The sequence below is a fragment of the Phyllobates terribilis genome, unplaced genomic scaffold (genome assembly GCF_046119375.1).
Source record: "Phyllobates terribilis strain yellow unplaced genomic scaffold, ASM4611937v1 Scaffold_5__5_contigs__length_657084704, whole genome shotgun sequence".
In the NCBI taxonomy this organism is placed as follows: Eukaryota; Metazoa; Chordata; class Amphibia; order Anura; family Dendrobatidae; genus Phyllobates; species Phyllobates terribilis.
This window is the reverse complement of record NW_027362765.1, coordinates 128,915,367-128,932,323: the sequence shown is the minus strand read 5'-3', so window position 1 is coordinate 128,932,323 and position 16,957 is coordinate 128,915,367. Positions and strand designations below refer to the sequence as shown.

Sequence of the window (16,957 nt, the reverse complement as noted above, 5' to 3'; positions counted from 1 at the left end):
AGGAGACAGCGCTACCCACATAACTCCAGGACTTCTCATTATTCTTGGAAAATCTTCTAGAAAATACTGAGTCAGACTGGGGGGGTGAATCCGGGAGGTCAGGACTTACGTTCGCATTCATTGGGATTATCCATGGTGGCCGGTTTCCACGGTAGCTGGTGGTAGCCGGGACAGCAGCTGCCGCACGATGGCCCGCAAGTATTGTGCTGACAGTCACACTGAAGCCTTGGAGGAGGAAAAAGGAGAAAAGTCTTAAAGAAGCTCAGCGAAGTTCATTGGATTAATATAGTATTAGCCACCAAGGAGCATCTAACCCTAAGAAAAGGGTCAAGGTTAATGTCAGGGGAACAGAGGAAGGGGATACCAAGAGTAAAGAGAAGATGGGTGACATTTACGGATAGAGTAAAACAAATGTCATTGGTAGAGGCAGGAAAAGTCAAGACTATTGAAGAAGAAAGAGGATAACCTAAAGGCAAAGGGTGAGATGAAGGTCATTGAAGGGGAAGACTATCAAGTGAAGATCACTGATGGGGGAACAGCAGCAAGACGAAGGTCAGAGGATGGACAAGAAAAGTTTAGGGTGCAGAGGAAGGGCAAGGAAGTAAAGAGGGAAGGGTGGAGGGTTCTGATTCTCATAGAAGAGACCCAGCTGGTACAATATCGTCAGGGGAACAGGTATGCAAATCAGCTCTCATTCAGAAGCAAGAAAACTGACTTTTTAGTGCCACTTTTAGGAGGCAGCTACCTTATAAGTCAATGTCCAACCCACAGAAAAGGTTTGAACCGGTAATAGGAATTCAGAAAAACCAGAATCCTCTCGAAAGGGAAGAGACACAAATATTTTTAGGTAAGGAGGAATGGCAGGGAACTTTTGGGGTAAAAGAAAAAGAGAAAGGACATTTTGGGGTAAAGAAGAGAACAATAATTTGAGGATCAAGCAAAAGTGCAAAAAATTTTAGGGTATATAGGGAGGATAAGAAATTTTGGGGATGAAGAGGAAGGATAAGAAATTTGTGGGGTATAGAAAGATAAAAAGTTTGGGGTGTAAAGAGAAAAATAAATGTTGGGGGTATAGAAGAAGTATAAGACATTTTATGGTATATAGGAAAGATAAGAAATTCTATGGTATATAGGAAAGATAAGAAATGTTATGGTATATAGGAAGAATAAGAAATTTGGGCAGTAAAGAGGAAAATTGTCCAAACATCAGTGCATGTGATTTACAGAAGAGTCAAGAAAATGTGAAGTTAATGAACCTTTGTAGCACGGATGGGCATATATAATGGGCACTGCTGATAGAGACTGGACAGTGTGAAGGTAAAATAAAAGATCATGATATACAGAAGGGTTTTTAAAGAATGCAGTGAAGTTACAAGAAGTGATTTTTATAACTACACATCATAAACAGTGGCCTGTCAGGCCAGTACAGAACATATCAGTCATATACAAGGAGATATAGGGCTCAGGTAACATCTGCCAATGCAATAAATTACTGTTACGGCCCCCTGCACCTCCCGCGAGATTCACATCCTTCCACAGCAGAAATAACAGACTTATCACCACTGTTGTCTCCTCTTAGAGGAACCTGTCATAAATATCATAGCAGATTACTGCTGGGGTCATGTGTGACCCTCGGAGGAAGGTAGAACGGCGCCTTTGATCAAAAGTTTGCTGACACTGTTGGATCATGTCAATGAAGCTGCTGGAGGCAAGAAGATGTAGCTGACAAGAGGGGCAGATCCGCTGATAACCCCAGTCCATCATCTCGGCTCCCGTCAGCTGTCAAGGTGCACATAATAAGACAATTACTCACGGCTCCAGAATGATCCAGAAACTCATAATATATTCTGGGGTTCAGCCTGAACCCTATGCCTCATTGGAGTCACAGGTCCCATACAGTATGTTTATAGAGAGTCTGGGGGAGCAATTAGACTCCCATATAGATGTACAAAAAGTGCCCCCCATTTCTCTGCAGTTCTTTCTTACCTGTATGGATTAGTAGGGTCCTTGGCATTGCAGACTTCAGCATGCCCATTACAGACACAGCGCCCCCCGATGCTGATGTCTTTGATACTGTAAAAGTACTGTTAAAAAAAGAAAAAAATTCCTTTAATAAGTTTTAGCCTCATTACTGCCCTATGTCCCACAAACAGAGAATATCTTTACATGCATGCACATTAGGATGGTATTTTTTTTTGCATTGCCCCAGATGGCAATCATACAGAAAGTTGCCCAAGGTATGGAAATGTCTATGGCTTCTTATATACCCTCCGTTCTGAGTTAATAGAGGATCCTCATCGATTCGTAGTACTAGAATGGTGGTATAGTGCGTCTCTTTCACTGGAGGACAAGTCCTGTCCTGCATTACTCAGACAATCTTGAAATTTTTTGGGCACTATGTAATACTTAATTTTCCCTGTGGTGGCACGGCAGAGAACTAGAACACCTACTGCCAGGTTTTCCCACAGATTACAGTTGATCATGTGAGATCCTAGGAGGAGGATACATGATAATCAGCAGATTGTCAAAGGAGCCCTCTAAAAAGTAGGGATTATCTAAAGTAGTAGATGACCTCTGTAAGCTTCTAGGCTCTGGTGATTGCAGTTAACTGCTGACTACATTGATATCTCAAAGGCCAATAGGGTCGGAACCCATGCCATGAATGTAGTCTGTTTGTCCATTTCTCTGGCCATACACATTAGATGGCTGTCGGCCAAACGACCAATCATTTGCCAGCAGCCATTTTCACTGTCTTCCCCATCTCTACAAGAAAGCCGCCGGCTCACACCTCTGCTGGGTGAACAAAGCGATCGTCATTCCGAAATAACATCTCCTCCAACGAGTTGTCCGGCAACTCCATACACAAAATAGTGTCTGCCAAACCCGTCAATATGGTCAGGTTTGGTCGACCTTGGTCTAATAAGTATGGGGGGCTGTTTTTGTTACTCACCCTTCTGGTTACAGTGGGATCCCCCTGTGCTTTGCCCATAAGGTGCCCGAGCAGGGTGTTCGTTCTCATGAATCTTAAACGAATGTTGGTCGCTTTAGTGAAGTTCCTGAGTAGCGGAGAGTAGGAGAAGTTAAAGGCTCCAGGACGCTTGGTGACCAAAGGAACCACAATCTGAAACCACAAGAATAGAAATGTAAGGAAAACGGTGAACATAGGGGTTAAAGACCGAATATAAGGCCAGTAAGGCGCTGACCTCTCCATTCTCCAATGGCACGATGCGGGAATACTCTGTGGCACATATGACGTCATCATCCTTCGTGATCCGCTGTAAGGTCTGGGCTCCAAAGCGCTCAATGCAGTCTCTCTTGGAAGCTAGGAGATATAATTGCGGAGATGTTGCTGTTAATAATATATGGTGTAAAGCAATGATTTCACCTGCACAAGGGGGGCTAAATTTATCATTGGACCACTGGTGCCACGGGGACGAAACCCTTCTGGTACATGAGAACACACAGTACTATAAGTGATGTGCTTCCTAGGTACAAGACATATGGCGGTCATAGCGAAAAAGGAAATTTGCATGAATGGATACTGATGACCAGGAAGGACACGGGTAATTGCTCTCCTCAAAACCAGCACCATAACAGCTCTCAATGGACATCACACAGGAGGGGGCAGGAAGAGGGTCCGCCCCATAACAAGTGCAGGAACTGGATCCACCATCTGTTAGGGATATCAGTGAATGGATGGCTCCACAGCTGGATATGTAGGATCATAGCTAAGTCTCAGATTAGCGGACACAGAAACACATCATAGAGGGGATCATAAGACTGACGAAACCAACAGCGGATGATTTTGTAGGGGGCAGTGACCTGTCCAGCGATGTTAGAGAGGACATGGATGCATAAGAAAGGGCATTTCCAAGATGTGAGGACAGGAATGAAGATAAACGGGAATGAGCAAGATCACCAGCAGCACAAAGTATTTCAGGAAAGCAGTATTCTGACCGTGACAGAGATCAGTTACAATGTTCACATCTAGTTTTTTTACTAAATGTTTTACATACGCACTGGGAGAGCTATAGTGCAGATGTAGAATGTATCTAAAGCCCCCCCGTGTACCTAGCATATGGTAAAAGAGTGCTCGCTATGCCGTGCCGGCCTATGCACGGGGGACACAGTAAATCTATACTTTTCTTTACAATGGCAGTCAAAGACTGACTGACATTGGAATGAAAAAAATGAGATGTGAATAGAGTGTACCGAAGTCAAAAGGGCCGGATCAAAAGCAGCACAAAGTATTTCAGCATGGGAATGTGCTGATAGTGTGTGGGATGTACACTCAAGTGATAAAGAAAGTGAAAATAGGGGGTGTCAATGATGTGAGGGACAGTATGGAGGAAAATGGGAGCAGGTTCCTCCCAGTGAAGAATTTCTGAAGTTAACTATAAAACATGAAAGTATCTAACGCTGGGAGATGGAGGTCGGGAGATATGGGCCAGCGGACCCGAGGGATTTGTGTTTGAAAGTTGAAATTCCTGGCAAGAAATGATGCTCAGTAAAGATCTCCTCATCTTATTCCAATTAGTGGTCTCTAAACTGCGTTCTCATAGCTAAATATAACCGGGGAGAAGGATCCGAGAACAGAGAGACATACAGATTGTACGGGATGAGGTCTACAGTATATGAAGGACTCCGCAGGTCACTCAGGGGGTCATATACTTTTTATTAACATCTATAGGTTCCTTTTGTCGGTGATCAGTCTCCTTGCATCTTGACATTGTTCTATTTCCTGATAACACTCTGATTTTCTGCAGTCACCACTAGGGGGAGAGCAGAAGATTATTGAGCTCAATGTACTAACAGTATACAAAAAGCTCCTTAGCTCCCTCTAGGGTTGGCTGATGGCAGCTAGAATTGTGTCTTTTACAAAAAGGCATATAAGGAAATTATTCAGGTCATTATTTAGATAAAAAAAAAGAATAGCACAGACATTCACTACAAGACAAGAATCAACTTACATGCAAAATACTGCCAGGGGTGGTACGTGGCACCAAAATCTGTAGACCGTTCCAGCACCCATAGATCAGGTCGGGGAGAGTTTGCAAACTTGATCCATACATAAGCCACATGAAAAACCTGGAAGAGATGGAAGCAGCACAAGCCTGTTAGTTCGATTGCATTGACGATATGAACAACATTCCACGGTTGTTGTCCACGTGGCCCATTAATGGCAATAATACTAAGTAGAAATCCACAACGATCTTATAATGGTCCATCAAAATAACCAGATTTGTAAAATGATGTCAAATATATGAGAAAAATAGTCAAATTTAGTATCTCATATATACAGTAAGTTTATTGATGCATATCATCAAGACTTGGAGGTCTTAAAGGAAGAATTGAGGTTTTATTATGGGAAGCCTAGTGCAGGGCCTTGGCCCTTGGGGCACAAGAATTAAAACAGTTTTCCCTGGAGCGTTTCTTAAAGATGTCTATAGAAATCGCATAAATATTCTCACAATGGAAAGGTGCACAAACACATTAAAGCAAAGCCGCCCGAACCCAGCGATGAGGCCTCACTAAATTTCAACACCAGTCACTTTTCTTCTAACAAAAACAGCAATTTTCTTCTGTAGGTAAAAAGAGGTGGTGCAATATGTTTCAGTTGTTGCAAGCCACCCTGATGCCTATTTTGTTGCAATCCATTGCGGCAAAATTTATCTTTCTATCTACATGCAAATTAGGCTTCAGGTGCACTGGGGGCATATCCATGCACTTGCAGTTCATAGCTACATCATCACCAAAATGAGCGCCGCAGACGTTGGATTTCGGCTGGAGGCCAAGGTGACATCGCGCAGCAGAGACTCTAGTCTATACTGACAACCAAGCAGCGGAAGGCAAGGAGAAGTGAAGAGGTGCACCCATATAATTTGCATATGGATTAAAAGAGGAATTTTGCCATAATGGAGTAACAGGTAGAAACTAAACAGGTATAGTTGCAATTATTGCTCACAGCCCTACCCTGCACCATCTCTGGTTGCCTACCAAAATAGATGCTGACAAGTTCCCTTTAAGGTCTTAAGGGAGATAAGGCGGCAGAGGTGTCTTGCAGGAGCTTATTCCTCTCTCTATTCGAAACGCATGCACACTCCGCCAACTTGGGATGGAAGGGGGGCAGGAGGAATAGCTGACGGCCAAGTGAGTGTTCTGTCAACTGTTATTGGGGGTCTACTGGGCCTAGCAGACCCCTCAGGGGCTACCTCTATGTAAAACAATATGGTGTCTTATTCCTGCTCTATCATTTTTTGCTGCTAACCTTTAGAGATAAGTAGCCCAGAGGTTTCTGGTGGCCGCTTGTCTCCTCATTGCGCCATTCACATAACATGCACGTTCAACCGAGCCAAATTAATGGGCAAGGGGGGCTCCATTTAGTTGAGTGCCTATGAGCAGCTTATGGCTCACGGGTTCACACTACTATTTACCCACGTTTCTTTTCATCGGCCTTTCCCAGCTGATCGGATAACTGAAGCATAAAATATCAGATCCTCAATACGCTTCCCTGGCTGAATGGACGCATTTACGAACCAATTTGCATCCCATAGAAATGAATTGGATCGGTCAAAGGATCTGCACTATTACTTTTTGTTAAAAAAAAAAAAAGGAGGGGTGTTAAAAATGTAAAAAAAAAAACAACAACCCAGACTTCTGTTACTTAGAGAGATTTGATCTGCTGAACAAGAACTGTTCATTTTACAAGTGTGCAATTGACACAATGATGGGTAACAATAAGGGGTGCAGAGTTAGCGGTTGCATTTTGGTCCCGGTGACCCCTTTTCTACTTTGGCAGACACCAGTATTATAAATGGCGCAATGATTGGTGGCGCTGTCACAGATTTTGCATTGGGGCCCCAGAAACCTCGCACTATGCCTGAGTCATCAAATAAAAGTCTGCCCACCCCTCAATGGTTAATAAAACCCCTGGGATCCCCATAACAATAATAATGGAGACAATAAGCTCTCCTAGGACACAATGTGCCCTCGGGGAGTGATATGGTTTATTTTTGCCTAACATAAGCTCCGTTTTATGTTCAATCTCTTGTAGTACGCGGTCCGTGCTTCCTTCATCACCCTGGTAATTAAATACATTCACAGCGGAGGAGTTATCCCATACACACACATAAGCCAACTTTCCACTATCCCATCCATCAAGCTGCCAAGAGAAAGCAGCCCAGGGAAATATCACCCTGATCCGACACTGGACGACGCTGGTCACACTGCACAGGTAGAGGGACCTGGCAGAGGACAAACAGCCCTGGACAGCAAAGGGTGATGAAGTATTTGTTACATTTTCCGTTGTTCTTAAATGAGACCGGTCATTTTCCATAAACATGTAAACGCCGCTGTTCTCCTGAATTCGGCGTTGTTTTTCTTTTGTCCCTGCGCCTCTCCATGCCTGAGATATGAACCTTTCTTTCCGCAATCTAAATCTATTCTTGTTAGCCAAGTGGGGTTGGTTCTCAGAGACACTTATAGATAAGCGTTGAGGATCATGCCCCCTTGGCTAACAAGACTAGATTTATATACAGGGAAGAGAAGGCCATATCTCCGGAATGGAGGGGAGCAGGAACAAAAGAAAAACATCGCCAGATTCAGGAGAACAGCGGCATTTACACCAGACAAAAAAATATGGCAAGTGCTAGGTCCTCTTTAACCGGTATGCACAATAGTATGCACAATAAGTGAGTACACAGTTTGGAAATGACAGAACTAGTGGTTGTGCAGGCACTCGCTAAATTCACCTAGTCACTTCCTTCCTTACCTATCAAGGTGCCGACCAAGAGGTGAAAAGAATTCAGGACTTAATCACCAGGACTTGATAGTTTTTTTAAGTGAGTCTAAAAGGGGGGGGTATGTAGTGATCTTGCGCGGCCCACTTACAATGGGGACATGATATATGGCCTTTTTATAGGACGATATTTCCTTATTTGCCCCTTGGGTGGGTGATTAGTGGGCTCAATTTAAGGGTACCGTAAGATGACAGAAATAAATATTTACATCTGATTTGTTACTGTAGCTACATACATATGCCACTATTGACCACGTCCAATAAGACCAGAACATTCAATCCCAAATACTAACCACAAGGAAATCAGAAGGGGAATTTTCTGTAATAATTTAGATATTTTTGGACATAGAAGCATACATATTTGGAAATCTCTCAGGTCTACGTATAAAAAAAAGTCACAGAGACCGGACGCATTCCTCGCCAGGGCACAAGGGAGTTAAAATGGCGGAGTCTGGAAAATGACCTCGCTCTATTTCTGGATTATCTCTATAACCATGTTATATCTCCATGTAAGAAGCCATAAAAGGAGAGATCGTCCCAACGATGAGCATCCTGAGGAAATCTGCTCCTGGGATTAGTAGATCAGCTGACAACACTGACCCCCTAATTATAGGCTGAGCAAAAGAGGGCGAAAAGTACCAGCACATCTTTTTCAGAAAGAGCTAATATATATTTACATATATATATATATATATATATATATATATATACACACACAAGATGTTGCAATCCTGTGAACCACACCCCTTCGTAAAAGACCATAAAGATTAGTATTAAATAAAAAGGCCCATATCCCTGGAACCGTATGTCGGATTTATAAGAAACGAAACCTACAATACTCAGGGGGGCAGCGGAAATAAAATAAGAGTAAAAGCTAGCCACTTTTGAGCAGGTGAAAGGTCCTTTTTAAAATCCATAGTACTTCAAACACCTGAAATCTCAGAGGCAAGCAAATTGAGCACACCTTAGGGTAGGGTCACACCAGCGTATTTTTCTCCATCCAAGAGAATCTGGCCGATTATGCTAATCAGAGTTTGATCAAAGTGAAATCATAGTGTGATCTGATTTTCGCAGTTGAGGGAAAAAAATTCTCCATCTTCTCCATTCTGTGAAAATCAGACTGCACTCAGATGTAATGTTTTCAACAGCCTCATTGATATGAATGGCTGAGTGCGATCCAATAATCAGATCCAAGTCGAGCATGCTGCAATTTTTTCCTCGGACTGGCTCGATCTGAGTAAAATAGCGGACATGTGCACAGCCCCATAGAATATCATTGGTCTGAGTGCGATCCTATTGTCATGGCTCAAACTCCGGGACTCGATCTAGTGATCTCTGGTGGTGGGTCGGTTTCCCTCTCTGTTGGACTACAGCCTGTGTTGTCTCTGTCCAACTGCTGATAATGCTCTTGTCTTAGCTTTGCCGTGTTCCTTCTATGCAGGTGTTTTCACTTTCTTGTTTTGGTTTGTCCTATCACATTTTGGGAGGGGTTATCTATACTCTCCTGCCACATGTAAAAACACAAAGAAAAACTGAGTGTACAGCATATAAAAAGAGACTTTATTAATAGAAGTATAAATACACAATATTATCAATATAATGAAAAAATACAAGAGGGAGACAGTACAGAACCACGGGGGCACATAGCAGCTAACCACAGCTAGCCAATATGGTAGAATGGTATAAGAGAGAATAAGGGGAGGGGGGAGGGAGCGACCCAAGACAACATGTGCACAAAGTGGCAAGATAGGAGAGGCATCTATAGAAGGATGTCAAGCATTAAATAATGATGGGTATGTGTCCCATATTTCCCCCAAATGGGGGCAGAATAGATAAAGACCATAATACAGGATGCACTCACCAAAAAGGCCACCAAGGGGCGCTAGAGGAGGGGGTCAGGGAACACGGCAGGAGCAAACCAATGTGGGACCTGCGGGCCATGCAGACTTTGTGGGCTATATTCCAAGTTAGATGGGTGTTTGGAGTCCCAGCTCCCCAGTGAAGGATTATCTTGCTGAGGTTTTGTCTGTTGCTTCTCCTACAATTTGTTTGCGTGTTCCCCTTCTCAGCACCTTTCCCATTCGGTTACATTCAGGGTCTGGGGGTTTTCATGTATACTAAAGACCTTTTTTGGTTCCTTTCTTTTTCTTCCGTCTTCCATGTATGACTGCGTGAACACGTCTTTAGCCCTGTGTCTCACCCTCTATGTGCACTACATTAGTTGTTGTTTTGAGTTACACTCAGTGTATAGTTGAGGGTGCACTTAAGGACACTCGGGGTCAGTTGACAATGAGTGCTGGCGCCATCGCATAATTTTAGGGTGCCAACCTCCGCGGTCAGGCAGGGACAAATCAAGGTCAGATTAGGGATTTGCCTAGTCTGTATATTAACCTGTGGTGTACAGGTTTAACATCTCCCCTGGTTTGTTCATCCCCATGTGAGTGTTAGGGCTCGGTCAAAACACTGATGTTTTTATTGCACTCGGACCAAAAATACGGTCATGTGCATGAGCCCTTAGGTCTAATAATGAGCCAAGTGGTTTGACACATAAGATGTTCACAGGTGGCACACCCTTTAAAAAAAAGGCATGGATTGAAAATGACTGCGAGTTCAGATGGTCTAGTTATACAGTGATATATAAGTGAAGGAATCTAGGCAGATGTGCCACCCAGGATTAGGGACAGTGGAGGATTAAAACCAGTTTCACTCACCTTTCCACATAATCTATAAAGTAAGGTGCCAGGAAGCAGCGCAGCTGGGAGAGTGACAATTTTGGAAAATCATTCATTTATTTCTGGCATTGATCTTCAGGCTGGAATGTGAACTCTGATACCAGACTCCAGCGTCTCCTAGAAAGATATTCATACCTGACTCACCTCGACCACAAGTGTCTGATGGAAGCCATTACAAAGTACATAATGAGGGGTGCTACACGGAGGCAAAGGTTCCAATAGTATAAATCTAAAAATTTCAAAAAGAAAAAAAAAAAATAAGTAGTACTTTTTTTTTCCTTTTGAAAATTAGCACCTTTAAGAAATGTCATGCTTACGCCATAGTTCCAGGGCAATGCACATACTCTGGATCTCCGGGCAAGCACCACTGTGAACTGCATCATGGTCAACATGACGCCAAAGTAGAGGGATCCTGCAAGGAACCTGGGCCCCACTACTCTATGTACCATAGGCTACAAGCTGCTATAGGTCTATAGCCTACAAGACGTCAGAGGCCCGAAGCAGGAAGCGCAATGACGTCACTACATTGCTCTGCCTGTGCCAGTCCCGCTGTGTGTGTAGGGGCGAAGAGATTAGGTTGCTCAGATGAGTCAAGGGGTAACACAAAGGCAGCATTATTACTAAGGGGTACTCAGGGGGCATCATTGCTTTCTAAGGGGGGGATTTACTACTGTCTAAAGAGGACACTCAGGGGACATTATTAATTGGTTAGGAGGTTCAATATGTGCCTTGGGTGCTGGCAAAGCATGTTACACCACTAGTGTAAAGTATCTAAGCTTGTCAAGTGTGATCGCTGAGCTGTGTATCTGGGGCTCTGTATACCTTACATACAACCTACCATGTGACATATACTCTCAGAACATCTGTGACGGATGCCATGTAGTGAATCTGTTCACTAAAGAAAAAAATTATACCGCATGTGTTTAGAAAAGGTGGTGTGTCCAAGGGTACCATGTGAGATACTGGCAACAGTTACTTGTATCCAAGACTGTCATGTGCAAGCAGCTGAGCCAGTGCATATAAGTGTAAGCCGTGTGCCGTGGTGGGCTTCCCAGGATACAGCGAAGTCACGAACGAGAAAGACGACTCCAATACAAGTTCAACCACTAAAAAAAATACTTTAAATATGTGAATAAACCTACCAGAGAAAGGAGAAAGATTCAAAGAAGTTCACAGGCACTCAGCCAGGAGGCCAAGACCCTTGTGCAGTACAGCGTGGCGCCCTACAATATATGCCAACTATAGTCACTATATCTTTATAGTCACAGTCACCTATTACCTGTTAATATCGTTAAATATAGAACAAGTGAATGGGTGTGGGATACAGGCTCGCCTGCGGTACAGCACAACAGCTTACAATCTTACAATAATTTCACTCTATACCCCAACCAAAAACTTGAACAAATATCAAATAACTATAATGTTCCTCAGAAGCTTTCTCCTGGACAAGCTCAGGAATGGCCTAAAGTTCGTCTGTTGCGTGCTTTAACAGCACCTAGGTGTAAGGCTTAGTGCCCACGATGCAGAAATGAAGCAGAAATTTTCCTGAGCATTTCTGCATCTCCTTGGCAGAAAAAAGCATGAGGTTTTTACACGCGTTTTTTCATGCGTATTTGCCATGCGTTTTTCCAATGCATTTGTATAGGCAAATACGCATGCAGAAACGCACAAGAATTGGTCATGTCCGTATTTTTTCTGCTAGTAAAATCCACGCAGAAAAAATCCTGACCATGTGCACAGAACTTGCAGAATGTCATATGAAGTCACGGGATAAGGTATGCAATGCGTTTCTGGAGCGTTTACGCGCTGCAAATACGCACCAAAAAAGGCACCAAAAACACATCATGGGCACACAGCCTAAATTGGAGATTTATAGTAAACACAGAGTCCTTAAGAACAAGGAAATAGGTGATACAGCTGTGAAACGGGAAATCCTGGACGCTGATCTTGGCAAAAATTGTGGCCTGAAACGGTCCATTTGTCTATTTAACTAGCTATAGGCCCTGTCTCAGTCTTGGGTATTTTGGCACCAAAATGTGATAAGGTGCGTGCACCGTTACCCAGTGCGATGGTGCAGTGGGCCTTAGTTATCTTACCAACTCGGATATGCTCCAGACAATTACCAATCCATGCGGACAGATGATGCTCCCCTCCAACAGATGAGTGGTACCGCTGATGACTATGCCTGGACTCTTAAGCGGCATCCAGCACTGTCAGCTCCACTCCACCGCGGCTCTGGTCCTCAGTGGGATGCTTCTACGTGCTAATGTCACTGGAGCTCCCTCCGGCACGTCCTCTCTCTGTCCTTAGTAACTTCCAACTGCCGCCAAGATGGCCGCCCCACTTCTTCCTGTGACGCACATCCAACTGTCAACTGTCTCTGCCTCTTGTGGCCGAACAACAGTATTTTAGTCCATGTAAAGTAGTACCACGTCATTACTCACAGCAAGCAGGTGATAAAATTATGTACACATATGCGGATACAGATAAGCACATCTACACCCCGTTGGTAAGCCAGGGGCAGCACCAGATGTACAGGGTTCATCCCTTTAACCAGGTACATATATCTGCCCATGGGTAATGGGGGCTGTTTCACCATCTCACATAAGTCTCTCAATTCTGATACTTAGGAAGTTAGGTGGGCCCCAAAACAAACTGTAATGTGGCCCCCATCATATCATCATATGCCATTAATACTACTGATATTTTTAGGCCAGTTTTCACAGAAGGTAGACGGTTAATAGTGTAGACTGCGATGTCTGGACAGGTCGTAAGTGGCGTTGCATGAGGGGCTCACAAGGGTAATTGCTCCGGGCATCAAAGTCTACGAGTGCAAAATTTCAACTCTCCTTTCAAATGAGTGGCGTAGCCTATGCAGAACGCAGCATGATTACATACTCAGCTTGACTGCTGCGCTCCGCATTAGCAATGACAGAGGCTGAGCTGCTAAGGATAGAGTAAGGATAAGTAATGATAGTGTTATGGCAAGAGCTAGAGATAGGGTAAGAAACAGGACTAGGGCTAGGGTAATAAAATTGTTCCATAAAAATTAATTAAAAATGTAAGAAAATATAACAATGTACAACTTTATATTTCAAAGGGCAAACATCATTATTTTCCTCAAAATACAACACATGTTCTTTGGGGGAAAGGGGTTGAATACTGGACTGGTGTAAGGGACTCCGAGTGCTGATAATTCATGGATAAGGGGGCGCAAAATACTTATCTTGCCCCCTGTGTTGGCAACCCACGCTATGCAACTGTAGGCTGCAGGTCTTCTGACCCGAGCTTATCATCTGAATAGGCGTATATGAGGCTATGGAGGTCCAGTCAAGAAACCCGCAGCCAGTTCAGACACGGTATGTAGGCAGTCTTATGTGTGAAAGTGGCCTTAAAAGGCAGAGAGGTCTTTGGGCTCCTCCAGGCCCTACAGTCTAGGTGTGATTGTCACATCTGCACCTCCTATAACTACTCTCTTGATACCATGTGCCGTGCTGTATCTAATTTTACCATGTGTAAGGGGCCACGTTCACACGTTCAGTATTTGGTCAATATTTTACATCAGTATTTGTAAGCCAAATGCAGAAGTGGTGCACATGTTTCTATTAGGCCATGGCCCCACTATCAGTATTTGGTCAGTATTCGGTCAGTATTTTTTCTCAGGAGTGGGAGCCAAAACCAGGAGTGGGTGATAAATGCAGAATTGGTGACTTGTTTCTATTATACCTTTTCTCTGATTGTTCCTCACCTGGTTTTGGATCCCACACCTGAGAAAAAATGCTGACCGAATACTGATAGTGGGGCCGTGGCCTTATACTTTACTTCTGACTGTTCCACTCCTAATACTGTCTGCAGCTGCAATGTATCTAAGAAAAAAACACACACATTGAGCCTTTGTCTGCCCTTATTCACACAGGTCACTCTGACACATGGTAAGGTTTTTAATATTTGACAATGTAGGACTGTCCCGAATAGGGTCACCTTGCTGTGGTGGGATGGCTTTTATGCTGTTTTTGATCAAAAACAGAGATACCAAGAGTAAGAAACCTATGTTATTTAAATGCACTTTTGCTTTTTACTTATTTATTTACAGCAGGGTTTATACTCATTGTTTCTTGTTGGTTTTACAATGTATCTAAGCCTGTGATGCTGAGTGATTTTCCCTATTTTTGCCCCATTTACATACAGTTTTTTTTTTCCTTTGCCATCACCATTTTTGCCCCATACAATCCAATCTTCCTAGTGTGGCGCAGCAATACCTATCATGGAGCGCAGGAAAAGTAACAACACAAAGAGGATTCATCATTAGCTTCTAATCACATTTTATTAATAATGACATTTTCTCCCCAAAAGCAAGGAATGATGGGAACAGATAATCAGTCGCCAGGTGCACACAACGAATACTGTGCCGATATTAGGTGCTCATATGTAACATGGTGTGCGGTGGAAGCCGTGAACGAGGTTCTCTTCTCTTGTGCCCAGGCACATTACATGAAGGTGGTGGTCCTGGCTGGGTGTATGGACTTGTGCTATGAGGGTGCTACACCCTTGCAGGCTGCATGTAACCGATGATTTGGGCCAGAACTAGATGTTGAGGACTTCAGGTAGGGAGACCACCAGTCAAAAATAACCTTTTTACTTAAAGTTAACTTTCTGGGTATTACAGTTGTGCTCAAAAGTTTACATATCCCGGCAGAATTTTTCCTTTCTTGGCCTTGTTACATAGAATATGAATGATAACAAAAAAACTTTTTCTCCACTCATGGTTATTGTTTGGGTGAAGCCATTTATTGTCAAACTACTGTGTTTTCTCTTTTTAAATCTTAATGACAACCAAAAACATCCAAATGACCCTGATCAAAAGTTCACATACCCCAGTTCTTAATACCGTGTATTGCCCCCTCTAACATCAATGACAGCTTGAAGTCTTTTGTGGTAGTTGTGTATACAGTAGATAGCGGGTACACAACTTTATCAATGTTTCCTTCAACACACTGAGCATTTTTCACACGCAGTCTCAATTCCTTCCTCGTTACTCATTTGTTCTCTATCTCCACTGTTTCACTTTCTTTCACCACAACCCAGCTCAGTACTACAGTCCAGCTAGCAAGAGTCCTATTCACAACCCGCGGTTCTGCTCTTCTTTCCCCTCAAGGGAACTATGTTGCCAATATTGCCGGTACTTACCTTCTCTTCTACTGACACCTTGGAACTCCCGTCCGGGGCACTCTCTTCGCTAAACATACTCTGTCCCGTCTTGGCCCGTTACCTCTCAGAGTTATAAACTCAGGGCCGTACTGCTAGGCGTCCTGTCCCAGGACCTGTCTCCGATTGACCACTCTGTCCCCCTGTCTGTTTTCCTTTTCTCCTCACTCCGGTTCATGCTAACCACCGTCTTGGTCTCCCCTCACTTCAGGACACCCACGTCATAAGGTATTGCTTACTGTCCAGACCTTAGGTCTGTCCTGATGCACACTGGGCCCTATCTGAGGTTCTGACAGGAAACTGTCTCTGTCCCTTCACCATAGCCCCTCCCACTCTGGGCTAGTCCAAATCATTAACTCCAACTCTTCCTACTGTCAGGCAGAACACAATACTAATACTATTAACGCATGTCACAGTTCACATTACACAATACAACAATATGCGTGTTCTTCAAGGAGGAACACGGGCAATATGTCTATCTCCTTACATATATACATAGCGGTCACAAAGGATGACCACTAATCACCACGGTTTTACTGTGCGGTGTTCAGCCACTCGGCATATACAGGTGATTTGCAAAACTGGTGCAAAACCACAGTGGAGCAGTTACCATGGCAACCCATCAGATTCCGGCTCTATTTTTTTTTAAACTCCAAGGAAAATAAAAGAAGCGATGTGATAGGCTGACATGGACAACTATACGTTTAGTTTAGATACACCTCCTCTATTGCTTTATTGTACTTCACCTATACAAGCCTCGAGGCCGAATACTGTATCACAGAAAACGCAGCATTGAGGTAAAACAGAGGGCCGAAAACTGCTTATTGGTTGCTAAGGGGAACGCGTCTCCTTTCACTCCGCTCCCCCAATCTGTGCACAGAGTTAAAAGAAAAAAACATTACAAACTATGCGGGAACAGGGCCTTGAATAAGTAGTAATTTAGGCAGTCGTCTCCTGTCCCCATTAGCCACAGTCACATATTGTCCCATAAATAACAGATACTGAGCTCATATCGTTTCCCAAACTTCACAAGGAATAAAACTGCATCCACCCACAATCTGGTGGGAAGGAGTGGGGGCTCCTCATACAAAATGTAAAAAAACAAATCCCAATATGATAACTTTATATACACCATTAGGAAAAAAATAGTAATGTATAGGGGCACTGATGGGAGATATTATTGTGTGGCGCACTATTATTATTTTGGGGGCACAAATAAGTG

General features: G+C 43.5%; 1 protein-coding gene across 1 annotated transcript in view; it reads right to left on the bottom strand.

Annotated features, from left to right (window-relative positions):
• LAMA5 (laminin subunit alpha 5) overlaps positions 1-16,957 on the bottom strand; it is a 248,368-nt gene that overhangs the window by 155,981 nt on the left and 75,430 nt on the right. Inside the window, exons 3-7 of the mRNA XM_073682987.1 lie at positions 4,971-5,088; positions 3,204-3,322; positions 2,951-3,121; positions 1,987-2,084; positions 110-225 (exon numbers count right to left, since the gene is read on the bottom strand). Coding sequence (XP_073539088.1) covers positions 110-225; positions 1,987-2,084; positions 2,951-3,121; positions 3,204-3,322; positions 4,971-5,088 — 622 coding nt within the window. The remainder of the gene's footprint in view (positions 1-109; positions 226-1,986; positions 2,085-2,950; positions 3,122-3,203; positions 3,323-4,970; positions 5,089-16,957) is intronic.